We start from the raw sequence: 27,254 nt of genomic DNA, 5'->3' as shown, positions 1-27,254 counted from the left end.
TTACACAATACCCAGTCTAGGATGGCCCATGAGTGAACATTGTCCTACATACTGGAAGATGAGCTCTTTCTATATGCTGTCTCAAGCGTATACCCAATGTAGTAACAATTATTTTACTTGTTCCCATGATCTTGCTTACTGGATTTTACACAGTCGTGCACCATACTACCAAATTTTCAGTAGATGTGGGTGGCACTGGTATTGCTGCCTTTATTGCCTATTCTTAGTTGCCCTAAGCAGTGGTGGTGGTGGGCCTTTTGTCTTGAATTGCTGCACACCTTGTGCTGGTGGTATTTTCATAATAGTGTTAGGTAAGGAATTCTAGGATTTGGCCTATTATTAATGAAGGAACAATATGTCCAAATCAGGGTAGTATGGGACTTGGAGGTGGTGTGCTTCCTATGATCGTGCTTTGGACTAGGAGTGCTGACAGTCCAAGCAAGCTTGGTGAGTTATTGCAGTAAATCCTAAATGGCATTTCCACACAGACTGGTGGTTTACAAACTGAAACAACTAATTAAAACAATTAAAAGAACTAAATAACTTTATGATTGAATAGTAATAGGAAACACAAAATCAGTAAATGCCAGAAGATGCAGGAGGATCTGTAATAGTTTTTTAAGAATGTCTTTGGATGCAACGTAAGAGACTATTTATGTCCAAATAAAGTTCTACTTTCTGGTATTGCAAAATTAATTCTCTATCTTTTCACAGAATGTTTGTTTTATTTCAGCACATTGCATCCTTCAAGCAAAGCTTGTCCTCCCTCACCCCTCCCCTGAGACTTCTCCAATTCAAGTCAGCACTTTTACAGACTCCAGTATTGTATTTCTCAGCTTCTAACCTCTTGGCTATTAAACCCAATACAACTGTTTTATTATAGAGATTTTCAGGCAAACTTAATATGCAATTCACGAGCACAGGGCCGGAATTTTACAGTGGGTGGACGGGAGCCAGACTCCGACATAAATGCCGGTGGCGAACCCGCTTCCGCCCAGCCTGGGGATCCGTCCTGTATTTTACAGGTCCCCAGGCTTTAATTGGCCTGAGGCGGGACTTCCACCCACTTGAGGGAGGCGGTCCCACCTCAGTGAGCTGCCAGCCAATCAGTGGGCCGGCAGCTCTTAGTCTCAGCAGTGCCACCGGGAACGGTGGCCACTGCTGGGACTGCAGCCCAGCCGACCAAGGAGGATACCAAGGAGCCGGGACTGAAGGTAAGTTTGGGTTGCCTCACCAGGGAAATCGGTCGTGCCCTAGTGGGGCCATGGTGGTCGTTTCGGGGGGGGGGCGTCTTGGATCCCGGGGTTGGGAGGAGGGGGCGGCCCTCAATCGGGCACCCTATGCCCGACTGCTACGCCCCTCCCCCCCCACAGTATGCGGAAAGTCCGGCAGTTATAGCTGGGCGGCCTTTCACATCCCCGCACACCCGCTTACCACGGGTGGCCACTTATGGGTCTTGATCGGCCTTGGTTTCCCACCACTCCCCCTACCCCCCCCCCCCCACCCCTCCCCCTGCCGGACCTCCATAAAGTTGGTCGGATGCGGGATCAGGGCAGATAGGCCGCCCCCACGCCACCATCCGACCCGCTGGGACGGCGTAAAATTCCAGCCCAGATGTCCAAAAAATGTACCCAGATAATAATGAATGGGCATAGCATAATTGCACGAAAATCTGTGAAACAGAACAGCCTTTTTTTTATTCATAAGGCTATTTAAACCAAAAGAACAAAACACTTTTGATCTTGCAAATAAATGAAACCAGCAGTTCAAACTACTTTGTAAGGGCATGCTGGGAATCTTCAAAATCAAAACACATTACTTAAACAGCGTTCAAAATCTTGCCCGTGACAGCAGGGCCTGGCTGATGGCAGCATGGCTCAGATTCAAGCTAGATATAATGGAATGTGAGTGGTGCATTGAGCTTGGAGGAAAAATAACTGAAAGCAGAAAGATCTGCGGAGGAGTAAGGAGAGGAATGACTACCCTAATACTTCCTCCTTTGTTCCTTGGCTTAAGCTTGTTAGTCCATCTGATGGCAAGATTGCAATACTGCTGAAAGCATGCAGTATGTGTTGAGCAAGATGCTTAGTATACCATCAGCTCCTCCCTGTACTTATAACATTGAGACAATCCAACGTTTCCAATATTGGCATTGGATATTTGAATTCATGTACCATGAAATTATTTAATTACAGACACCATCATACAACAGACACAGTCTGCCAAGAGAGGCCAATGAGAATCAGGTCAAAGAAATCCTAATACGACGACATGGGAGTTTACGGGAAAGTATGCGGAAGACAACAAGAGCCCGGCAGGTAATTCCCTGAAATTGCCACAGCTTTGAACACCCACCTGGCACTACATGTAAAATGTGAACTAATGGTGAAACCTAGACATTTCAGTATAATCAATTTGGTACTATTCATACACTGCACGATACTTAAGTACTGATGAGGTTTGAATTTTTATAACTGGGAATCCAAATATTGAGTGGTTTAACTAAGTAAGCACTGTATGGATTTTGGATGTATTTTATATATTTTTACTGTTTGGAACAGGAAAAGTGTACTCGACTATAATGAGCAATTTTATCTGAGTGCTAATGACAATAGTAGGGGAAATAGTAGGAAGTGTGTAGGAGGTAACATTGCAAACAGCTCTTGATCACTTAAAATTACCATCAATCATCTGACTCAGACTCTCAATTTGTACAAGGAAGATATTTTTTCTTTAACCTGGGCATGGGGTAGTCCCTTCTACATTCAAGCTACTAAAGTTTTAGCTTAAGGGTTTAACTTGAAACTTAAACGGTAGAAATTAAATTTAAAGTAGTCCACCCTCCCCTGCAAGCAGGTAGAATTGAAGATGAGTGAAAGGGGAAAATAATGGTCTTGACCTTTCTTCTTGTTCCCAATACACCAAATTTCATTTTTTTTTAAAAAACAAAAAGCACTAACTCTGTAGCTTGATACTTTAGTCCTTTTACAAAAACAAATTGTTTGGCAAGTGTGAACAGCTTCTATGAGGCTGGTTGTGATCATTATTAAACAGATCTCTCCTGCTCGCTCTTTTTCCACAGTCTGGTGCTGTAAAGAATCGTCCATTTTCACAGCCTCAAATTGCCAAAATTCATTCTAGGTTTCCGAAAAGGAACACTGCTTTCACAGGTAATATGTGCTGTACTGCAACAAGCTATTTTTAGCCTCATAGTTTCTCTATTAAACAGTAAAAATAACATCTATAGAGCAGTGACAATGTGGAGATACTTGTCATTAGAAGTTAAGGGGTCACTCTGTGATTGATTGCAATGGGGAAAATCTGTTCTTTGAAATGATATCTGCAAGCAATATGTGTCTCTTGTACCCAGCATTGTTAAGGGCACTGATGTGGAAACTGTTTAATGATGTAATTCCTGCATTTGTCAGCAGTGCCCCCAAAAGGACCAAAAACTTCAGGTAGGCAAAGGGGCAGGGTTGTGGTGTAATCTGGCCCATTCTGATTTCCATCCCCTTGCCCCAGATGTTATAACAATTAATATGTGGAAATGGGTTTCCTGAAGTGAATCAAATAGTTATTAATCAAAACTAAACCTGGATTTCACGCTGCTGCGGTTTGAAGGAGGAAAATAATGCTGAGGGAAATGAGGGCTTTCAGTTTCGAGGTCTTTGGACAGAATGAGTCTTTCTTTCTTCAACAAAGTGAGGTTATAGGGAGAGGGGACAGAACTGTGAAACTTCTAAGTTAATGGAAAAATAATCTTTATCCAATCTATTAACATGCTTCTATTGACTTGAAAATATTGGGCAAGATTCCGCGGTTAGCGGGGCAGTGATGGCACTCGCTGCTGACATTGAACCAATCTACACGTCAATCCACCGCGACAGCCATGGCAATAATTTCAGCTGGAAGGAGAGAGGATTCCCTCCTGGCAGCAGCTTCAGTGAGGCCCAGCAGCACTCAGAAACGTGGGCAGAAATGGGAGACAATTGTAGACATGGCTTCTAGTCACTGCACCACAAAAACTGTGTAAACCAGTTTGCCTCAGTGAAAAGGCATCGGAACAAACTATTAAAATCAAATTTACTTGACCTAATTTATTTTACAAAATTAAAAATTTAAATATTTTTTAAAATTGCAGCAATTTGATCAGGACCATTTTCATACATTTTAAAAAGTGATATACATTGAAACATTTTAGAATGACTTGTCCTCAAAGTCAGATTTTTATTTTTTTAGCAAGATTTATCTGTTTTAATGTAAATAATTTTTTAAACAAATGAAAAAATCTGAAATCATCTCAAAACATTAAAAAAGTTAAAATGGATTCATATAATTTTTTATTACTCTAACATTTAAAAGATACTCATGAAGTATTCATGAATTGAGCGGAGGTCTCTTAACTCCTGGGCCTAAAATTTTTAGTCAGAGTCATGATGGCACAGAAGGAGGCCATTTGACCCCTCAAGTCCATGCCGGCTTTCTGTAGAGCATTCCAATCAGTTCCATACTCCTATTCTATCCCTGTGGTCCTGCAAGTTTATTTCCCTCAAGTGTGCATCCAATTTTTGAAATCATTCATCATCTCTGCTACCACCACTCTTATCGGCAGCGAGCTCCAGCTCATTACCACTCACTGCGTTAAAAAAAAAGAAAAAAAGTTCTTCCTCACATCTGCCCTGCATCTCTTATCCAAAACCTTTTAATCTGTGTCCCATAGTCCTTGTACCATCAGCTAATGGAAACAGCTTCTCTTTGTCTACCTTATCTAAACTGGTCATAATCTTGTACACCTCTATCAGATCTCCCCTCAATCTCCTTTGTTCCAAGGAGAACAACCCAGCTTTTCTAACCTAAACTTGTAGCTAAAATCCCTTATCTCTGGATTCAATCTGGTAAATCTCCTTGGCATCCTCTCAAGGACCCTCACATCCTTCCTAAAGTGTAGTGACCAGAACTTGACACAATTTTATAACTGTGGCCTAAGCAGAGCTTTATAAAGGTTGAGCATAACTTCCTTACTTTTGTATTTAATATCTCTATTTATGAAGCCTAAGATCCAATCTGCTTTGTTAACTACTCTCTCATTATGTCCTGCCACTTTCAAAGATCAATGCACATGAATCCCCAGGCCCTTCTGTCCCTGTGCACTCTTTAGAACTGTGCCATTAAGTTAATATTGTCTTTCCCTATCCCTTTTGCCAAAATGTACTTCTCTTTTAATTCCATCTGCCATCTGTCCTGTTGCAGTTGATTGGTATCATTCTCATGGCCTGCCACACCTCCAGGTTAGGTGCTATCAGCAAATTTTGAAATTTTACCCTTTTTACATAGATGACTTTTTGAGTTTTGGAATAATTCAAAAAAAAAAGCAGTGGTCCTAGCACTGAACCTTGGGGCACACCACTGTCTACCCAACCTCCAGTCTGAAAAGCAACCATTTACCATGACTCGTTTTATGTCCTTAAACCAATTTTTTTATTGAAGCAGACACTGACTTTCTATCCCATACCAGCCATTTATGTGATACTTTATCAAACGCTTTCTTAAAATCCATAAAGGCAACATCCATTTAAGGTGGGAATAATTCAGAATTAGTGTGCAATTAGCCAAGTTCACAGTTTAAATCTAATGTTCAGTGAGAGAAGTAGCAAACCCTTGATATAGCATTGGTTGGCCCATCGCAACCTCTGGATTTACGCGCTATACTGCGTGCGCATTCTAAAGGTTGCTGGACAGCTCTGATGTCCAATAATGGGCAACACTGATCATGTTGCAGTTATTACTGTATTATTGTATACACTGTCCAAATAGAATTAGTTTGCAAAGTATACTCAGTCTAAATTGCCACTCTATTCTAATGTTGTAAGAATGAATTCTCATAAATGATTCTGTTACAATTTATATTATGCTCTTGTTCTTCAGTGGGAGAAGACAGCAATTTAGAAACAGAATCCTTGCAGTTAGAGAATCTTTCGCAATCCAGAACAGGTCCATCTTCTTGTCACCAGGACCCATGCAGAATGGAGTGGAGGAATGAAGTTCAAAGGCAGAACGATGGGAGTCAAAGGCCTAATTCTGCTGGTCATGGTGACGATGTAATAGGCAGCGGAACTGATAGTGGAAGAAGACGAGCACTGATGCCAAGGTCAAGATTTGGTACTCAAGATCAACAGGACCCTCACTCTTATCAAAGTGGGAGAAACCGGCAAGGATTTGTGGAAATTCCACGAGTTAGTTGGAGAACAGAAGATATGCATGACGAAAACACTGAAATAAATGATCCTTTGATAAGAAAACCAAAATGATTCCAACCAGTAGTCAGACTGCGTCTAGATCCTTTTCACTAGACTAGAGTTATGACTTTCAGAAACAGATCAGCTATTTGTATTAAATAATTTTAATATTCTTTGAAAAAAATTACACCGTTCAAAAATTGTGACCATTGATTTTGGGTCCTAAGGTTCGGTCTAGTGGCTTCCTACTTTTTGTCAAATCAGTGTCAGCCTTTGTTCAGTTGTTGACGGTACCAATTATTCAAGTACCATAGGACACTTTTCAAGTACCAATGAAAACGTGGTCTAGGCATGTCTTCACTCTGCTTCTGGTGATTTTAACAAGGTTCTGGCCTGCAAATTTGTGGTTTTAATTTTTAACTGAGGTTTTGTTTTTAACAAATAAAAGACTTGTATTTATATAGCACCTATCATGACCTCAGGATCTGTCAAAGTGCTTTTTATAGCCAAATGAAGTACTTTTATAGAGTAGTCACTGCTGGAATGTGGGAAACACAGCAGCCTCATTGGCTGTTTGTGGGAGCTGGCTGAGGACAATGTGATAATGACCAAGCCATCTGTTTTTAGTAATGCTGATTGAGGGATAAATATTGGTCAGGACATTGAGGATAACTCCCCTGCTCATCATCAGTGTCTTAGGACCTTTTACAAACAAAGAACAGTGCAGCACAGGAACAGGCCATTCGTCCCTCCAAGCCTGCGCCGATCTTGATGCCTGCCTAAACTAAAACCTTCTGCACTTCTGGGGTCCGTATCCCTCTATTCCCATCCTATTCATGTATTTGTCAAGATGCCTCTTAAACATCTCTATGGTACCTGCTTCCACCACCTCCCCCGGCAACAAGTTCCATGCCCACCTGAGATAGCAGGCGCGGCTGTAATTTAATGTCTCATCAAAAAGACAGCACCTCTGACAATGCAGCACTACCTCAGTACTGCACTGGAGAGGCAGTCGATATTTTTTTTTGCTCCAGTCTCTGGAGTGGGACTTGAATTCTCAAGCTTCTGATTCAGATGAGAATGCTACCAGCTGAGCCATGGCTGACTCTAAAGGTATAGGCTTCAGGCAGGGGAGGATCATCTGAGTTCTTAACAAATGTGATGATTAATCACCCATTTGGCATTCTCCGGACAATGTTAAGGCCAATAAAAACAAGAAATGCTGGAAATACTCAGCAGGTCTGGCAGCATCTGTGGAGAGAGAAGCAGAGTTAACGTTTCAGGTCAGTGACCTTTTTTTTCTCGCTTTTATTTTAGTGTTTTATTTCAATATTAAGGCTAAGGTTTCCTCGCCCACTCTAATCTAGTTTTTTATCCTTCAGTTTAAATCTCCTCCCTGCAAAATATAGTTCTTTGTAATCCTATAACTTATACTTAAGCTGTCAGTCTCTCTGCTTCCATTTAATTGACAAAGCTGAGCCTCCCGCATCATAGGGAATAGTCATACACTGCCTGCAAATTGATAGATCATGCACACTCCTACACATCCATTCTTTGCCGCCTGTCCAGTGATATACTGAGGCCGGATGTTAATTTTAACTTTCACTTCCAAACCACCTTACTCTGAAACACAGCCCTGCTCACCTTTTTCACCACCCCCAACCTCAACCCCATTACACATTAAAGGGAAAGTGGACTAGCAAAGGTCAGGGAAATTACTCTTCCAGAACCTCCGGTTCTCCCGTCTTCGTATTCTTCCACCCCTCTCTTCCTATGACTAATACTTTCCTCATCCCCTTTTCCTCCTCTCCATCACCTCCTTCTTCCTCTTTTCCCTTATATCTCAATGTGTCTGTTTCTCTCTGCAGCTAGGGTCCAATTAGTTGGTCCCCTGCCCTCTAACCTTGCTTGACTTGGATGTTGTGGTTGATCTTGCATGCCAAGTGAAACAACATGAGATAAAGTGGACATCGTTTTTAAATGTTAAAATTGTAACACAATGTGAGTGAACTAAAGAGGAAAAACAATATCACAGCTTTATATTATGCAAGTAACTCTGCTTAATGTTGAAATTATGCTGTGATATTGGCAATAAACATGTATTTGTATGAAATGTTTCCTATTTATAGGAATATTTGCTTTATTTTTGCAGACTGAAATTGTCAGTGATTGTTCTTCTTGACTGGAGTATTTGATATCTGTACAGGTTAATTACTAAACTGAGCTTTGTAATAAAACTGTAGTCGTTTGAATTAAGTCAGTTCAGTGTACAGTAATTGCTATAATTGTTACCAGTGTAACTAAAGCTGCAATTCATGTATTTCAATTGTTGGTTTTCTGTCCTTGTCATGTCCTAATTGTGAATGTATTAAACAATAAATCCAGTTGAAAGCACTTTCCTTTTTCAACCAATTTTCTTCCACTGGATTTTTTCAGCATAATTCTGGAACTTTTGAAGTCTGTTTTCCCCCCCAGCCTGTAACTGACAACAGTATCGAGCTGGGGATATACACTTTTGTAAATAGTAACACTTGCGATTTTGAGGTAATGGTCATTGGGGTCTTTGCTCTGGCTTAACAGAACAATATCAGTAAACACCTGAGTGTTGGAGGTTGATCATCACTTCCCCTGGCCCAACAATTTTCTGCCATTTTATTGATGACTTTCTATTTGTCATGTAGTGAGTGAGGATGTTTAACAATTCTACATTGTTTGGCTTCATTCATAGCTCCTTTGATAATGCAGCAGCCTGTCTGGCTACAGCTGGACCTAGTCAATATACAGATTTAGGCAAACAGCAGCTATCATTTGTTCCCTATAAGTGCCAAGCAATGGGCATCTCCAATAAAGCAATGCCCAACTACTTCCTTCAATAGCACCACCATTTCCAAGTGCCCCAACATGAACATTCTGGGGGGTCATTATCAACCCGAAGCTTAACTGGACCAGCTGTATCAATATCATAGTGTATGATAAGCTACCAAACTAAGGGAGAGACTAGGTTTTTTTCGAATAAGTGGCTCTCCTCCTGATCCCTCACTACCATTTGTGGCTCAATTCAGGTAGGGTGATGGACTATTCATCACCTGCCTGGATGGCTGCAACCACAACATCTAGGGAACTTGACATAATCTGGGATAATGCCACCTGCTTGATCAATGTGCCATCGAATTCAATATCTAATCCTTCTGCCATTAGCAGTGTGGCAGTACTAATAGGATGCACTACAGGAACTCACCAAGCCTATTCAAAAGCATCACCCAGGTCCATGATCTCTAACACCAAGATGGACAAGAGCAACAATGTCATTAGAACATATCTCCTCCAAGCTTCCCTGATTTGGACATATATTGTCCCTGGTTCAAAATGCTGGAACTCTACCTCATACCATTGCAGGAACATCATATCCATGAGAACTCTTGCAATTCAAGAAGGTCCACCACCATTTTTCATGACAACTAGGTATGGGCAATAAACTTAGCCTTGCAGTACCAATCACATACAGAGAATAAAATTAAAGTTTATTAGGACAGCCATTTTATTAGTTCCAATTTACACAACATAACATACATAGATTTCAATTTTGGTCTTTAAATAAATGTTTCATGTAAACTAGATTTAAGGCATAGAAACATTACATTTTAACATTTAAAAAAAATTGCAACATAATCATCTATAAACCATTTTGAAACTGAATTCAAATAACCAGTACTTCTCAAATTTTTGTAAATGCATTATACATTTCTGGCACAATACCAAACATGACCAATGCAAAGATGAGATATCATCAATCAGGTTTTTCTGTAAAAATATGTTGTGACAATAAATGCACTTTTTCCTGGAATAACATAATTCTATAAAGTTTCTTCTATTGTTGAAAATTAATATACATAACATTAGAAATAAGAGCAAGAGTAGGCATACAGCCCCTCAAGCCGCCTTTGCCATTCATTATGATCGTAGCTGATCTACTGGCTCAACTACATTTAACCTGCCTGCTCTCCATATCCCCCGAGTCCCTGAGAGATCAAAAAAGTATCTATCCAAGTCTTGAATACATTCAACGATGGAGCATCCACAACCCTCTGGGGTAAAGAATTCCAAAGATTCGCAACCTTTTGACTGAAGTAATTTCTCCTCATCCCAGTCCTAAATGATCAGTATGTTATCCTGAGACTGTGCCCTTGTGTTTTAGATTCTCCGACCAGTGGAAGCAATCTCTCAGCATTTACCCTATCCAGCCCCTTCCGAATCTTGTATGTTTCAATGAGATCGCATCACATTCTTCGAAACTCCAGAGTATAGGCCCAATTTACTCAGCCTCTCATCATAGGACAATCCTCTCATTCCAGGAACCAATCTAGTGAACCTTCTCTGTACTGCCTCCAAGTATATCCTTAAATATGGAGACTAAAACTGCGCAAAATACTCCAGGTGTGGTCTCACCAAAGCCCTATACAACTGTAGCAAGATTTCCTTGTTTTTATACTGCAGTCCACTTATAATAAAAGCCAACATGCAATTTGCCTTCCTAATTGCTTGCTGTACCTGCATACTAAATGTGTTCCTTGTATGAGTACACCCAACTCTCTGAACATCAACATTTAAAAGTTTAATGATTAAAAATATTCTGCTTTCCTATGTTTATTACCAAAATGAATAACCTCACATTCCCCACATTACATCCCATCCTGTTGTCCAATTAACCTGTCTTTCTCTCTTTGCAGCCTCTCTGTGTGCTTCTCACAGCTTGAAATTCCTCACGACTTAAGAGGCATTCTATTTTTCTGCTTTAGGGAATAGTAAAGATTATGGAAAATTGCTGTTTTATGTGCCAAAGTAGTTATTTTTGAAAGCAACATCTTTGTTCATTCAAAAAAGCCAAAACTAAAACAAATATAATACCACTTGATTATGAAAGGAAACCATGTTTTACATCTATTATAGGTATTATAGATTTTTTTAATACAAAATAAAAGACTAGCATTCATGTAGTTTTTCACAACCACCAGATATCTCAACGCGTTTACAGCAGCGAGGTAATTTTGACATGTTGTCAATGTTGTAATGTAGGAAGCACGGCAGCCAATTAGTGCACAGCAAACTCTCATGAACAGCAATGCTAATGACCAGATAATCTGTTTCTGTGATGTTGATTGAGAGATAAATATTGACCTGGACATATGTGATATTACTTGATCAGTAATTAAAGGAATCTGATGGATTTATGATACAATGGGTGAGGGGAGCAGAAAGGGAAGGGGTAATGTACAGAGACCAGAGTCAGAAATGCAGATAGTTTTGGAGCTTTGAGCAGCATATAGTTATCTGGGAGAATGAGGGAGTGAAGGCAGGAGATTATGGGATAGAAACATAGAAAATGGGGGCAGGAGTAGGCCATTCGACCCTTTGGGCCTGCTCCGCCACTCAAAAAGATCATGGCTGATCGTCCAATTCAGTACCCTGTTCCTGCTTTCTCCCCACTGGTGGGGAGAGGAGGAGTTTGCTAGGTGTAGAAGGATGGGTTGGGGTGTGCTAGGTGGCAAGGTGTGGGAGAATTGGGGACCATGTTTCTGGCTCCAGTACAGGGAAAGAAGATTGTAATGAGCTTCTGACACAAACTTACCATTTGAGGTTTTGCTAATGGTGAATTAACAGTGAAAGTCATGACAAGAGGGGTCAAGGATAAAGGAAAAGTGCAGGTGTTGTGCAGGGCAGTGGAGAGAGTGGTAAAAGCTAGTTGAAATGAGCAGTTACAGTTAGAGTAAGCACAGTTGTTGAGACCTCAAAAAATGTGGCAGTGAGGCGGGTGGGCAGCTGGGAAGCAGTGTCGTAGGTCCAATGTTGTAAGGTGCGGAATATCCAGTGGTGAGGCCAGAGTAGGTACTGGTGAGGACGGTTGAATGAGACCTAATGTGTTCGAAGAGACGGTGGGGGAGGAAATAGAGAACAGGCAGACATCTACTTTGGAGAATGGAGCTGTGTTTGGGCAAGGTTAGCAAAGTGAGTGATACTGTGAAATATATTGCCAAAGAGCCACCTTGTTTATCTACACAACAGTCATTGCACTTCACAAAAAGAGTAATCCAGTGGTTGACAAGTGCTTTGGTATGTGATGATACCATATAAGTGCAGGTTTGTTCTTTCTTTAGTTTGGAAAGACTGTAAGGTAAGCACAATAAGTATACCTATCACACAAGTTTTACAGCTTAAAACTAACTCACAGTTGTGGCAAAAATAGGGTGGCATGAGCTTTTTGTAAGCACAGGAAGTCCACATTATATGCAAAACTTTGATATATCATAGGGTAATAAACAAATATTCATCATGTACATCTCTGTCTTCCCCTGAAGGGAATGACTCTTGTTGGGTTGTGGTTTTACAAGCAGTGGGTGCCCTTGAGCACCTTCACCTGTGAATCTAGATTCTGACTGTCTACAAGCTCTTTGAATATCTTTATCTATTTTCCACTGGCAAACAGAAGTGATCTAGGGCAGGAACTATGACTCATTTTTAATTCCATCTCCCTGTACCATTCGTACTGCTGTTTGGTTAAGATTAGGTAACTCAGCACAGACCTCCAGGGCGTTCTTTGTGCTTCACGAGGTGATGCAACATTTGGGTTAATTTCTCTGATACTGGCATCAAACTTTGCTCTTCAGGTTGAAATCTTCCTTGTTTTATCAAATACATACTACATTTTCTGGAACCCGTCATTTAAATCTTAGAAATTTACAGCATGGAAGGAGGCCATTCAGCCCATTGTGTCTGCACCAGTCGACAAAGAGCCAATCATCCTAACCCCACTTTCCAGCTCTTGGTCTGCAGCCTTGTAGGTAGTTGAACAATGTTCTTGCTGATGGTACATTAAAATCAAGAACCATAGTGGAATTTATATGGTGAATAACCAAGCCATAAATGCCATGAAATCAGCAGTTTGTTTCCCAGGTCTCTGCTGAGATTTCTGATTAGCCAAGGCAATGGTTAAAGACATTAAAACTAGCCTCAGGACCCATAGATTAAGGAAGGGAAAACCAGCAAGCATTCTCACTTCTGAAACCTTTCAAGTAGTGATGGGGGAACTGCTTTATGTAGATGATGGGTGAGGCCAGGATTTGGATGTGCTGCAGTTCCCATTATGAATGTACAGCCTGCTGACATTCACTGTCAGGCCTCTGACATAAAGGGTACCAAAAGGTAACCCCCAACAACTATCGAACTGTAGTCCAACAAGTGAACTCTTTATTGCAAGGACAGAGCATGGGGAGTCATTTGGCTAGGAATAAATAACAGGAAACAGAAATTAGAGACACATTATTACACTTTTGCCCACATTTTCCTTCAAAAAGGTCACATTACTTAACAATGCTTTCTGCAATTTCTTAATTTAACTTGATTTTAGCTTCTGTGGCTTTACTGAGTTTTGAATGCATAGAGGTCATAAGGAAGATAGCCAGTAAAGCTAAGGCTGCTCCAAGTCTTGGTGGACCACATACACTGAACTCCTGAACAATCCCAGAAAGTAATGGAGCAAATATACGTGCAACAGCACTTACTGACTGACCAGCTCCTATTAATGTACCTCTGGCTTGCCTCCCACCTCGGCTCAGTTCCATGTCAGTGATGCACATGCGGCCAATATTGGTCGAAAACCCCAAAACAGTTGAGCACACTACAACTACCTGTATGGATGTTGCAACAGAGTACAGCACCATCATGCAGCACGTGAGGATACTTGAATGCAACAACAGTAAGATAATTTTGTTATTATACAGTTTGGTGACAGAACCAGCTACAAAACCTGAGACAGCTCCAATTATTCCACCATAACTGATGAGATACCCTATTAGTCTTGGTGTCACATTAAACCTTTCTTCAACGGCAAGAACAAAATTGCTGTAATACAAGAGATTAGCTAGGGCCATCAGAAACCTCAGCAGGAAGACATCCCACAAATTGGAATGAACTAGTCCTTTTATATTTTCTCGCACTGACATACACTGACGCCAGAGAGAATTTGATGGCTTGTGTCTCGTCACTCCATTAGTTGTCGTAACCACTGAGTTATTTGTGCTATCCCTAATTTTTTCTTTCTGTAAAGTAGTGCACTTGGTCTCACAATTCATTTCTGTTAAGTCCAGTTCTTTTGTTGGAATGTACAGCCACTCCTTGTAAGGCAACCTCCAAACAACACCTATAATAGTAAAATATAGTTAAACAGAAAATCTAACAACACACAATGCAAAACAATTTCCGATATTGGTATTTAACTACAACAATGTATATAGCTACAGCACTCCTCACGTGCAGTGCAATGTCTGAGAGCATAGCACAGGGTGGTAGACAAGGAGTAAACATAGCAGGAAGAGCAGGTCAAGGCAGGTAGCATTTCTGAGGTTAAAAGAATAAAGTTTTGATAACAGATTAGCTGTGGAGGAGGAAGGTGGGCTCAAGGGCAAGCAGTAAACAAAAGTTCGGCAAAGGTTCTCCAGGCTTAACCTGAGTCGGAGATAGACAGAGTCAAAGCAAGTGGTTGTGGGAGCTCAGGATGGCTTCAGTTGGTTAACATTTGGCTTGAGAATGTTCTGGCTCATCCAGATCTTAATTTTGAGTAGGTGGAGAGAAACACTGCCTGGGGGTCAATGTAGTAGACTGAGAGATAGAGCTGAATGTTATAAGTATTCATATAAAAAGATTGTTTGTTAGCTTCACATCTAATATTTTCTTTGAAGAATGCCTGGTGGCTACTACAGAATTGAGATCAATGTATCCAGTTTGTGTTTATTTAATTATTATAGGAAATGTGTCATATTTAAATATGAAGCAAATAGTGAATGAAGCAAAAAAAGGTTTATTTAATTGAATTATCTGTGTTCATCAAGAGTCATGAGCTGAGTGAGACATCCAAAATATACTACAGTAGAGTTAATGAATATTCTGAAGCATTATTAGCAAATGATTTACCATTTGCATTCATTCCAGCCAGATTAGGAGTGTAATTTGCAGATGTGTAATACAATTCGCTGGGACCTGGACCCGAACCAACACAAATAACAGAATGTACTGGACTCCTTCAAAAGTGACAAGTGTTCTATAACTGTTTAGTAGGAGTCTTTTTTGCAGAGTTATGAATCACAGATGCGGAAAAGATAGAAGTCTCCAAAAGTGCCTATGACAGTATAGGACTGATGGGCTTCACCTGAACAGAGATAGGGCCTACATGAGCCTCATAAGCGCAGGCAAGGGTAAAAAGGAATGGGTGGCAGAATTAGAAAAGGATTCTCTAGTATTGCTGAAAATAGAGACATGTTGTCAAAGCTTTTCGTCTTGCACTCATCAGGACAATCTGAAAGAATACCAATGTAAGGGGAAGCAACAACTTTATACTGTATGACAAGAGAATGCTGACTGATCAGCAAGTGGATTCTGATTGGTAGAGGCATTGCAAGCTTGCATGGTGAGATATGTAGATGATACGTTTGCTATATTTGAATCCACAGCTACATGCAATAATTTCCTTACACGCCTTAATGGACTCCATCCTGTGCTCAAATTCACCTTTGAAATGGGACTGTCAAATATTCTCCCTTTCCTTGACATACTAGTTGAGAAATCTGCGAAGGGGTTCTCTACCATAGTCTACCGCAAACCAACCTTTACTGGTCAATACATGTGTTGGGATTCTTACAGTTCCACACGCTATAAGATTGGCCTTATCGGTAACGTTGTAAATAGGACCCGAGCCATTTGCTCACCATGCAAGTTTGATGCTGATATAGGGCAAATCAAAGGCATCCTGCGTGACAATGGCTACCCTGATCACATCATTTCTCGCTGTATGTCACGCAAACCTATGAAGGGGTCTAAGGCTGTCATTTTTGGCCCTGAAAAGTGCCCAGTCCACCTCAGATTACACTAGAAGGGTAATGTATCCCAAAAATTTAAGCAACAAGTGAAATTTAAACAACAACTGTTTCACACTGCTATGCTGTAGCAACCCGTGTGGTGTTCACCACTAACAGGACGTTGCAGTCAAGCCAAAAAGAGTCCTGCCTATCACATAAATGTGTAATGTGATGTATGAATTTCAATGCCAGTGTGATGCTAGATATATAGGCCATACATCCCAAAGACTGGTGGATTGTATCAAACAACATGTCCCTTCCGTTGTTCACAATGGTCAAGGTACAGGCCGTATCCAATCAGCCCATGCTTGCAAAACTCAACACAGTGTCCAACATTAGATGTGATTCTGCGATTGGACAACATTTGCTAAGTAATCCTCAGTGTGCTAAGAATTACACTGACAACCAATTTAAGATAGTCAGTAGGGCTTGCAGTGTGGTGCATTTGCACGTACTGGAAGCTACATATATTAATACACAGGACCCTGTTCTTTGCAGACAGAAAGAACATGTACACACATTGCGCCTGTTTCAGCTAAACAAAATAAGCGACAGCCAGTCGCTGGTTCATTCCTCAGGACAATGCCTTAACCAGAGTCAAGCTGCCTGTTTAAATTTCAAACAAAGTTGACAGTTAACTGTCATGCACCATAAACTGGTGCATCCTCCATGGCAACGCGTCTACCAATCACAGTTCACTTGCCAACCAATCAGCACTCTCTTCTCACACAGTATAAAGTTGTTGCTTCCCCTTACGTTGGTATTCTTGTGGTTTGTCCTGTTGAGTGCAAGACGAAAAGCTTCGACAACATGTCTCTATTTTCAGCAATACTCAAGTTCTGTAATACCAAACGACTAAAGGATTCTCTCTCAGTACAAGAAGAAAAATGTACTGTGGATTGTGTTAAGACAGAATCCATATGGAGATTTAAGGAACATTCACTCCCTCCACCACAGAGGCACAGTTGCATCAGTGTGTACCATCTACAAGATGCATCGCAGCAACTCACCACGGCTCCTTCGACAGCACCTTCCAAACCTGTGACCTCTACCAACTAGAAGGACAAGGGCAGCAGATGCATGGGAACACCACCACCTGCAAAGTTCCCCTCCAAGTCACACAGCATCCTGACTAGGAACTATATCGCCGTTCCTTCACTGTCGCTGGGTAAAGATCCTGGATCTCCCTTCCGAACAGCACGGTTGGTGTACCTACACCCCAAGAACGGCAGCGGTTCAAGAAGGCAGCGTGCCACAACCTTCTCAAGGGCAATTAAAGATGGGCACTATCTTGGCCTAGCCAGCAATGCCCACATTCCCTGAACGAATAAAAAAAATTAGGGAAGTCGTACAATTCTTGATGTACATTACAAGCCAACAAAATAATTAGCCTGCAATAGAGGGAGATTTGTGAGAAGGTTCAGAGAAATATGTAAGCATAACAGGACGACAATTCTGGATGATATTTATTATCCAAAAATAGACTGAAATAAAGATGATGCATCTGTTAAGCTGGAGAACACCTTTTAGAATCAATTTAATACTATGTCAGGAATTTTACGTCATCCCCACCCCCCAACCAGGATTGAGCTTGGAGGCAGGGGTGCGTAAAAGCACGTGGGTTGTGGGGGTGCTGTGCCCGTCGCCTACCCGCCCCCATTACTACCATCGGTGGGGAAGGTGACAAGCAACCTGCCCCAAGTCAATTGACGACTTTGGGCTGGAGGCTGTGATTGTGGGGCCCGGAAAATTCCTCCGGGAGGCGCACCGGAAAGGCTCCACCCCATATTACCGGCAGCGGATAGGCCTCATGGCACCCCCCCGCACCACCCCCCCCCCCAACTGCTGCTCGGCAACAGGAACCTAATTAAAATATGTTAATTCATTTAAATGACATGAATAAATGCCTACCTTGTCACAAGGGCCGTCTCGCTGCGATATTCCGGCCGGCTGCAAGGACCCCTGCGTCTTTGGATCTCCGTTTGGAGATCCGAGGCGGAACACTGGTGATGAAGGGGGAGGAGTTAAGTTTTCAGGGTGGGGGGGGGGGGAAAACGGCAAAACCTGAAGTGATTGGTGGAGGAGATAGTGGGAAGGGGTTGAAGGTTGAAGTGATGAAAGGTCGGGGGTGGGGGGGGGGGGGGAGGTCAGGATCGAGTGTTTAAATTTTTTGTGGGGAGAGGGCACTTTATAAATTGATTTGTCATTACGGGGTGGGAGAGGGGATTGATAATATTAATAAAGTTTTAAATTTATTTTTTACAGATGTGCACCTTTAAAGATTTAAATGGAATTGATGAGCTTGAAGCCCTTTAGAAATGGCATCGGTGCCTGCGCGGTGGCGCCAGACGCCATTGCCGAGGATGGTGCACCCGCCCCCTCTATGTCATTGGAGGTGGGTGTTCCGCCCCCTCCATGCAAATGAGCCACCGCGCTAAATACCACAGTGGCTCCGTGGCGCACATTTGTGCATATGGTGCGCCATTTTTGAAACTTGCCGCTAATGTCGGCAGCGAGCTGGAAAAATTCAGCCCCCTAAGTGGACAATTAATTGCCAGTTCAGGGCCTCCTCCAACCACTGCTGGTAATACCTGGCAGCCTCCTTGCTGGCTGGGGGTGGGGGATGGAGGAGAGACTCTCCTGATCAGGCACTTTGTTTCCCATGGAGGGCCCCTCCAGTAGCACCGTGGGCCACCTCCATTAAAACAACCCCCGGCCCTGTTCTCCGAGCAACCCACCCCTCACTGGAGCCTAGCCGATAGCCCCCGGCGACGCCTGATCCCCGCCTATCTACTCCGAGACCAGCATCCATCATAGCTCCTCTCACTAGGTGCAGTCCCAGCAGAGGCAACCTCTCCCTGGCACTGATGGGACTGAAGAGCTTCCGGCCCTCTGATTGGCCAGCAGCTCTTGGAGGCAGGACTTCCTGCCTCAGAGGGGCAGAAGTCCCAACCGAGGCCAATTAAGGGCCAAGGACATACAAAACAGCAGCGTGGTTTCCAGGCTTCTGACTTTTTTCCTACTTCTTGAATCAATATATTTCTGGATCAAGAAAAAAGCATTGCTGGATTTAGTTCTGGGAAATTAAGTGGGATGTTAAAGTACGAGAAAAAATGGGCATTCGCAATCACACAAAATAAAAATAGAAAAGGCTAATAAACTGTTAAAGATAAGGATTTTGGGAAAAGAAAGTTCATGGAGATAAAAGGAGTATGGCTCAAATTAACCAGGCAGAAAATAACAGTAAACAAGATGACATTTTCAAAAACATGAGACAGAGTACAAAATAAATACATTCCTATAAGGTGAAAAGGAATGCAGCATTCCATGGACAAACAGGAAGATTAAAATGAAATTAAAGTTTAAAAAGAGAGGCGTATGATAAAACAAGGGCTAAGATATTTTAAAAAACTCATGAGGTATATAGAAAATGAAACAGCACAATGAAAAGGGAGACTAGAAGGGTTTAAAGGGAATAAGAGAAAAGGGTTGCAATAAATATGAGGTGTCTGATGAGGGGTCATCAATTTAAAATTGTCACTAAAAGAGAGAGGAAAGAGATGTGCAGAAATTTATTTATGCACAACATTGTTGGAATATGTAATGTATTTCTGGTAACCATTGATAAACATTTGAAGCAGGCAAAATTACTGATCTATGGGAGACAGCCGAGCAGTCGGATTAGTTTCAGACTATTCCACAAACATTATGGACCAAGTGGGCTCCTTTTGTGCTGTATATATGTATGATTCTATTCACTGTGTAAATGTCTCCTGTCCATGTTGAAAACCGCTTAATGGGAACCTTAATTCTAAAGCATATGAGACAGCAGGATTTATATAATATTCTGCAACATCTCTTTTGGTGTCCCAGAAATCCTCATTAAATCAGTTTGTCAACACCATTACTTGTGCTTTGAAAAGAGGAATACACAGTTTATCCCACTTAAAGCAAGATCTATTCCACTCATGATGTTGTCGCTTGAAAGTCTGACTGTCATCTTTAGTTCTGGAACGAATCCTTTGCAGGTAAATGTTGACAATTCACTCACATCTGGTACTGGATGCATCAGAGCTACTTGGGATGCAGATTACGTGCATTCAAATAGCTCCTCAGTATGTCGCGTAATACTTTGCAACGACCTAGTTACTTTTGAAGGGTAGTCACTCATTAGGTGAACAGGGAGCCATGTTTGTGTACAGCAGTGTCTCACAAACAGCATGGAGATAAAAGATGTTATCACTCGGTTGAGGGTAATTGTTAACTCGGACGCTGAGACAACTCATTTGCCCCTCTTCAAATTGGATCTTTAATGTTCACCTGAACAGGCAGATGGTTTCACATTTCATCGAAAAGATGGCATCTCTAACTGTAGTACTGCCTTTTAGAGAACTGAAGTTTCAGCCTAGATTATGCACTCAAGTCCAGCAGTAGGGTTGAAACCATGATTTTCTAACTCCAAGACAATATCTGACAGCAGGAAATGGCATGTTCTGTTTGATGGGCCATAATTTTGTTTTTGCATCTCTGACATTCCAGAAAGATGATATTCTAACTTGCAAGTGATGAATCATGAATGGAGTAAGTCTTGCTTTAAGTGGGATAACCTGTGTATTTCACTTTTCAAAGCACAAGCAATGGTGTTGACAAACTAGTTTCAAATGTCTACATATGGCTATTTCACAACTGAGTTCAAGTTAGCTGATCTTCATTGTGATTTAATGGGAATTTCTGGGATAGTAACTGCACAAGTGGTGCTCACTTCCCACACAAATGATGCAAGTCCTCTGAACAAATAGCATAATGCCCCTAATACAAAAGCAAAATACTGTGGATGCTGGAAATCTGAAATAAAAACAGAAAATGCTGGAAATACTCAACAGGAGAGAAAAACAGAGTTAACATTTCAAGTCAATGACCTTTCATCAAAAATGGGAAAAGTTTGAAATGAAATAGATTTTAAGCAACAGCTGTCCTTCCATCTCCTCTCTGCTCACTGTCCAAGGCCCCAAACATTCCTTCCAGGTGAAGTAGTAATTTATGTACTCCTTTCAGTCTGCTCTACATTGGGGAGACCAAATGTAGATTGGGTGACTTGCTTTTCAGTCTGCAAGACCCCGAGCTTCCAGTCACCTGTCATTTTAATTCTCCGCCTTATTCTCATGCTGACCTCTCTAGCCTCGGCCTTCTGCACTGTTCCAATGATGCTCAATGAAAGCTCAAGAAACAGCACCTCATCTTTCAATTAGGAACTTTACAACCTTTTGGACTCAACATCGAGTTCAACAATTTTAGACCAGAGCCTTTGCCCCCATGTTGTTTCCTTTTTCTTTGCAGATTTTGGTTTTACTCTTGTTTTCGTTCAGACTGCAGCTGTTCAATATTCTGCCATTTATACCTCCTCCAGACACATCTTTTGTTTCTTTACTTGTCCCACTACCACTTCCCTTGGCCTTGCACCACCAAATCTTTTGTCATTTAATCTCTCCTGTCTTCTACCCTAACAGAGACCTTTCCTTTTGTTCATTTTCCCACCCTCCCCCCTTTCACTTACATAAAACCTATTACATTTCTAACTTTTCCCAGTTCTGATGAAAGGTCATCGACCTGAAACATTAACGCTGTTTTGCTCTACACAGATGCTGCCTGACATGCTGAGCATTTCCAGCATTTTCAGTTATTAATACAGCATAAAGCTCCTACTTGATACACCTTAATGACATAAGTGCCATCATTCTCTCCATCACTATCCCTTTTTTATGGAAGTAGAATTGGTTGAACCTGAATATTTTGGGGAAATGTTGTCTGGAATCTCTCTGGCACAAATCACTGCAAAGCAGAGGAGGCAAAAGAAAAGGTATTTTAAATGGGATTGCACTCAGTGAATGTATCCATATTCTGTACAGGGGAAACATACCTGCATTTACAAAGAAAATGAAACAGCAAATGAAGGAAGTTGTGTAGAAACCCCCATCCAGCTCAACGAGATAGCCACTAAGTACAGGGCCCAGGATGAATCCCATACTAGAAGCTGCACAAAATCTTCCCATCACTTGGGGACGTTCATGCTCAGGAATCAAATCTGACAGAAGAGCTTTTGAAATGGATTGAGTATGCTTGAAGATACCTGAAGGTACAGAAAAAATACACCAATTAAAAAGTACACAAAGGTATTAAACAAGATGATATTAATACAAGGAGACAATTGCATTTGAGAATTTCAGTTATACAATATTTATGAGATGGGAGATACAACTGTGCACATCATCTCAGCAGCACTACTGAGTGGATCTCAGGCAACTTGGCAATGTAGCGAGTGAAATTCAGAGGGAATGTCAACCCCTGCTTTTTTTTGCTTGCCACCAAAGCACATTCTGATGTAGCCTAGTTATTAGCAGCATTGCGTCCTTGAAGACAGATCACAACTAAGACGTGGTTTTGATTGACACCTCTATGGCCAACAGTTCCACAAGTGGTAACAGGAAAGGAATTGGAATTGTTGGCAATGTAGAGGTAGGAAGGCTGCTGGCAGGTCAAGTGTTTCACGCACTCTTACAGGCCAGTGAAGGAGTTTTCCCCTCAATCACAGCACCACTGGCAGAGTCTGACAACAGATCACCCATCCACCCTGATCACAGCTGGAGAACACCAAGGGAGAAAACAAATAAAATACCCCAACACATCATAATGCACAGAAGACAGTGAATATTCTTGTAATGACTGATCACTTTCATGCATTTTGAACCTGAAATGCAAAATTAAAAGCAAAAGGCCTAAGAAATAAAGAAGGTGGGAACAGATTATGTACATTTTTTCAAAACTATGCATTACCTTTAACATATTGAACAGTTGCACATTGTGGCTTTAATAAGTTCTGATGACATAATCAATTCAGCTTTCTGAAGCAATATGTTCCAGAACTAACAAGATGGCAAGCTGTACTGGATTTAGTAATGAGTATTGAGCCAGACCTAGTCAATAATCTAACAGTAAGGGAACATTTATCTAACAGAAATCATAATATGATAAAATGTAATGTTAGGTTTGAAAATGTGAAACAACACAGCTAATAGGATTCTAGATTTTGGCAAGGCTAACTTTAACAGGATGAGACAAACACTGATAACAGCAAACTGGTCAATACTGTCATTGGGTAAAGCTACAGATGAACATTGGGAGGTGTTCAAAAAAGAATTTAGTTTAAAACAGGACCTGTATATATCCCTAAGGGGAAAGAGCTCTACTTATAAAATAAAATTACCAAAGTCCACAAAAGAGGTGAGAGATACCATTAAACTAAAGAAAAGAGCATATAAAAGTGCAAAGGATAGTACAAATTTAGGGAGCTGGGAGAGAAATAAATAACTACAAAGGAAAACAAAAAAGCTAATAAGAGCTGCAAAAAGGGAATATGAAAAGAAACTTGTGAGTGAGATCAAGATTAACACCAAAGGCTAAAAATGTGTTTCCATTGCGCCACTTCAAAGCATTGCTGCGCAGACTACCTTGATTCCTCAGGGGCAGACAGCGACGTGGACCATTACCTGTGCAGGCCACGTGGAGCTAATCACTGATATCATGTAACAGCCTGTGGCGCTGTCTCCTCCGGGAATTAACATATTCTGTGTAGCAGCACTTTGAAGCGGTGCTGTGAGAACAAATTTTTAGCCCCAAAGATTTTTACAAATACCATTGCTGAATAACTGATCAACATCCTGGGGGTTACCATTGACCAGAAACTGAACTGGACCAGCCATGGCTGTGGCTACAAGAGTAGGTCAGAAGCTTGGAATTCTGCAGCAAGTAATTCGCCTCCTGACTCCACAAAACCAGGAATGTGATGGAATACTCTCTACTTGCCAGGATGGGTGCAGCTCCAACAACACTCAAGAAGCTCGGCATCATCCAGAATAAAGCAGCTTGCTTGATTAGCACCCCATCCACCACCTTAAACATTCACTCCCTCCATCATCGGTGCACTGTAGCTGCAGTGTGTACCATCTACAAGATGCACTGCAGCAACTCACCAAGGCATCTTCGACAGCACATTCCAAATCCACGACCTCGACCACCTAGAAGGACAAGGGCAACAGATGCATGGGAACACCACAACCTGCAAGTTCTCCTCCAAGCCACACACCATCCTGACATAGAAATGTGTCGCAGCTCCTTCAATGTCATTGGGTCAAAATCCTGGAACTCCATGCTTATCAGCACTGCGGGTGCACCTATACCAGATAGACTGCAGAGGTTCAAGAAGGCAGCTTACCACCACCTTTTCAAGAGTAATTAGGGATGGACAATAAATGATGGCCTTGCTTTTTTTTTTAATCGTTCATGAGATGTGAGTGTCACTGGCAAGGTCAGCATTTGTTGCCCAACCCTAATTGCCCTTGAGAAGTTTGTGGTGAGCCCCCTCCTTCAGCAGTTGCAGTCCATCTGGTGTAGGTACACTCTCAGTGCTGCTAGGGAAGGATTCCAGGATTTTGGCCCAGCACAGCAGTCAGGTAATAAAATTCTCTCCCATATTCTCAATCACCTCCTGAGGCTATATCAGTGAATACCCTGGGAGTTTTCATTTTACTCTTTGGAGGAGGCATCTTGTGGGTTGCCACACATCCAGGGTGGAAACTGTACATATTAGGGATCCTCTTGAAAATGAAAATCTAAAACTGCCATGAGTGATATGTTCATAAGAACAAATGTTACAATATTGAAGCCATTATGAATGTATTCATAAGAGGCTTACTGAAGTTCCACATTCAGGGTAGCCTGTAAACGATTAGAACGAATCAATTAACAAAGATGGATCCTATGGTACTGAGGACTGGGTGGCAGTTATATTCAAGCAGTCCCAGGTCCCATGCCAATCCCCCTCTCCACTGGAGCACTCAAGTCAAAACAAACACAACCGAGAGAGGATCAGTAGCTGGGAAATCTGCGGCAATTAACCCACCTCCTGGGTCCACAAAGCCTGTCCACCATCTACAAGGCACAAGTTAGGAGTGTGATGGAATACTTTCCACTGGCCTAAATGGGTGCAAATCCAACAACACTGAAGAAGCTCGACACCATCCAGGGCAAAACATGCCACTTAATCAGCAACCCATCCACCACCTTCAACATTCACTCCATTCACCAATGATGCACAGTGGCAGCAGTGTGTACCATCTACAAGATGCAATGCAACAACTCGCCAAGGCTCTTTCGACAGCACCTTCCAAGCCCACAACTTCCACCACCGAGAAGGACAAGGGGAGCAGATGGGAACAACACCACCTGCAAGTTCCCCTCCAAGCCACATACCACACTGACTTGGAACTATATCACTGTTCCTTCACTGTCACTGGGCCAAAATTTATGTGGTTGTTCCAGTTATGCTTCTGGTCAATGTTGATGGTTGGGGATTCAGTGATGGTAGCACTGTTGAATGTCGTAGGCAGGTGGTTAGATTCTTGATGGAGATGGTCAATGTCTGGCATTTGTGTGGTGCAAATGGTACTTGCCACTTAGCAGCACAAGCCTGAATGTAGTCCAGGTCTTGTTGCATGTAGCTACAGACTGCTTCAGTATCTGAGGAGTTGCAAATGGTATTGAACATGTGCAATCATCAGCAAACATCCCCACTTCTGTCCTTATGTTGAAGAGTAAGTTATTAATGAAGCAGCTGAAGCTGGTTGGGCCTAGGACACTACCCTGAGGAACTCCTGCAGGATGTCCTAGGGCTGAGATGATTGGCCTCAAAAAACCTCAGCCAACTTCCTTTGTGCTATGACTCCAACCAGCAAAGAATTTTCCCGCAGATTTCCACTAGCTTCAATTTAGCTAGGACTCCCTGAGGTTACACTCAGTCAAATGCTGCCTTGATATCAAGGACAGTCACTCTCACCTCACTTCTGGAGTTCAGCTATTTTTTCCATGTTCAGACCAAGGCTGTAATGAGGTCAGGAGCCGAGTGGCCCTGGCAGAACTCAAACGGAGTATCAATAAGCAGGCTATTAGTGAGTAAGTACTACTTGATAGCACTGTCACCAACACCTTCCATCACTTTACTTATGATTGGCTGGATTGGCTTTGGGCAATTTTTCACATTGTTGGGTAGCTGTTAGTGTTCTAACTGTTCTGGAACAGCTTGGCTAGGGTGAGGCTAGTTGTGGAGCACTGGTCTTCAGTACTACAATCTGGATGTTGTCAGAACCCACAGCCTGTGCTGTACCCAGTGCCTTCAGCTATTTCTTGATGTCATGTAGAGTGAATCAAATGGGCTGAAGACTGGCATTTGTGATGCTAGGGATCTCAGAAGGCGGTCGAGATGGATCATCCACTCAGCACTTCTGAGTGAAAATGGTTGCAAATGCTTCAGCCATGTCCTTTGCACTAAAGTGTTGGGCTCCGCCAACATTGAAGATGGAGATATTTGTGAAGCCTCTTCCTGCCATTAGTTGCTTAAGTGTCCACCACCGTTCACAACTGGATGTGGCAGGACTGCAGAGCTGTGATCTGATTTGATAGTTGTGGGATTGCTTAACTCTGTCTATAGCATCCTGCTTCTGCTGTCTAGCATGCATGTACTCCCGTGTCGTAGCTTCACCAGGTTGGCATCTCATTTTTTGGCATGCCCTCCTACACTCCTCACTGAACCATTGTTGATCCCCTGGCTTGATGATAATGGTAGAGTAAGGGATAAGCCAGTCCATGGGGTTACAGATTGTGGTGGAATACAATTCCTCTGCTGCTGATGGCCCACAGCACCTCATGGATGCCCAGTTTTGAGCTGCTAGATCTGTTCTGAATCTCTCTCATTTAGTACAATGATAATGCCACAAACATGATGGAGTGTGTCACAGAGTCAAAGAGAGATACAGCAATGAAACAGGCCCTTCAGCCCAACGAGTCCGTGCCAACCATCAACCTCCCATTTTATTCTAATCCTACATTAATCCAATTTTTCCCTCTCACATCCCCACCTTCCTTCAATTCTCCTACCACCTACCTACACTAAGGGCAATTTTTACAATATCTATCAACCCGCAAGTCTTTGGCATGTGGGAGGAAACCCACGCACTCACAGGGAGAACTTGCAAACTCCACACAGACAGTACCCAGACTGAAC

The 27,254-nt window shown here is 42.0% G+C and overlaps 2 protein-coding genes across 3 annotated transcripts in view; one reads left to right on the top strand and one right to left on the bottom strand.

Annotated features, from left to right (window-relative positions):
* slc9a2 (solute carrier family 9 member 2) overlaps positions 1-8,600 on the top strand; it is a 109,233-nt gene extending 100,633 nt beyond the window's left edge. For both annotated transcript variants that reach the window (XM_068033830.1, XM_068033829.1), the window contains exons 10-12: positions 2,196-2,318; positions 3,083-3,170; positions 5,926-8,600. In XM_068033830.1, coding sequence (XP_067889931.1) covers positions 2,196-2,318; positions 3,083-3,170; positions 5,926-6,308 — 594 coding nt within the window. In that variant the 3' untranslated portion in view covers positions 6,309-8,600. The remainder of the gene's footprint in view (positions 1-2,195; positions 2,319-3,082; positions 3,171-5,925) is intronic.
* A 1,168-nt stretch (positions 8,601-9,768) lies between these two features.
* Positions 9,769-27,254, bottom strand: part of mfsd9 (major facilitator superfamily domain containing 9) — a 40,896-nt gene continuing 23,410 nt past the window's right edge. The window contains exons 5-6 of the mRNA XM_068033828.1: positions 22,059-22,268; positions 9,769-14,430 (exon numbers count right to left, since the gene is read on the bottom strand). Of these exons, the coding sequence (XP_067889929.1) occupies positions 13,619-14,430; positions 22,059-22,268 (1,022 nt within the window). The 3' untranslated portion in view covers positions 9,769-13,618. The remainder of the gene's footprint in view (positions 14,431-22,058; positions 22,269-27,254) is intronic.

This window comes from Heterodontus francisci, chromosome 6 (genome assembly GCF_036365525.1).
Source record: "Heterodontus francisci isolate sHetFra1 chromosome 6, sHetFra1.hap1, whole genome shotgun sequence".
In the NCBI taxonomy this organism is placed as follows: domain Eukaryota; kingdom Metazoa; phylum Chordata; class Chondrichthyes; order Heterodontiformes; family Heterodontidae; genus Heterodontus; species Heterodontus francisci.
This window is presented reverse-complemented; position numbering and strand designations above follow the sequence as displayed.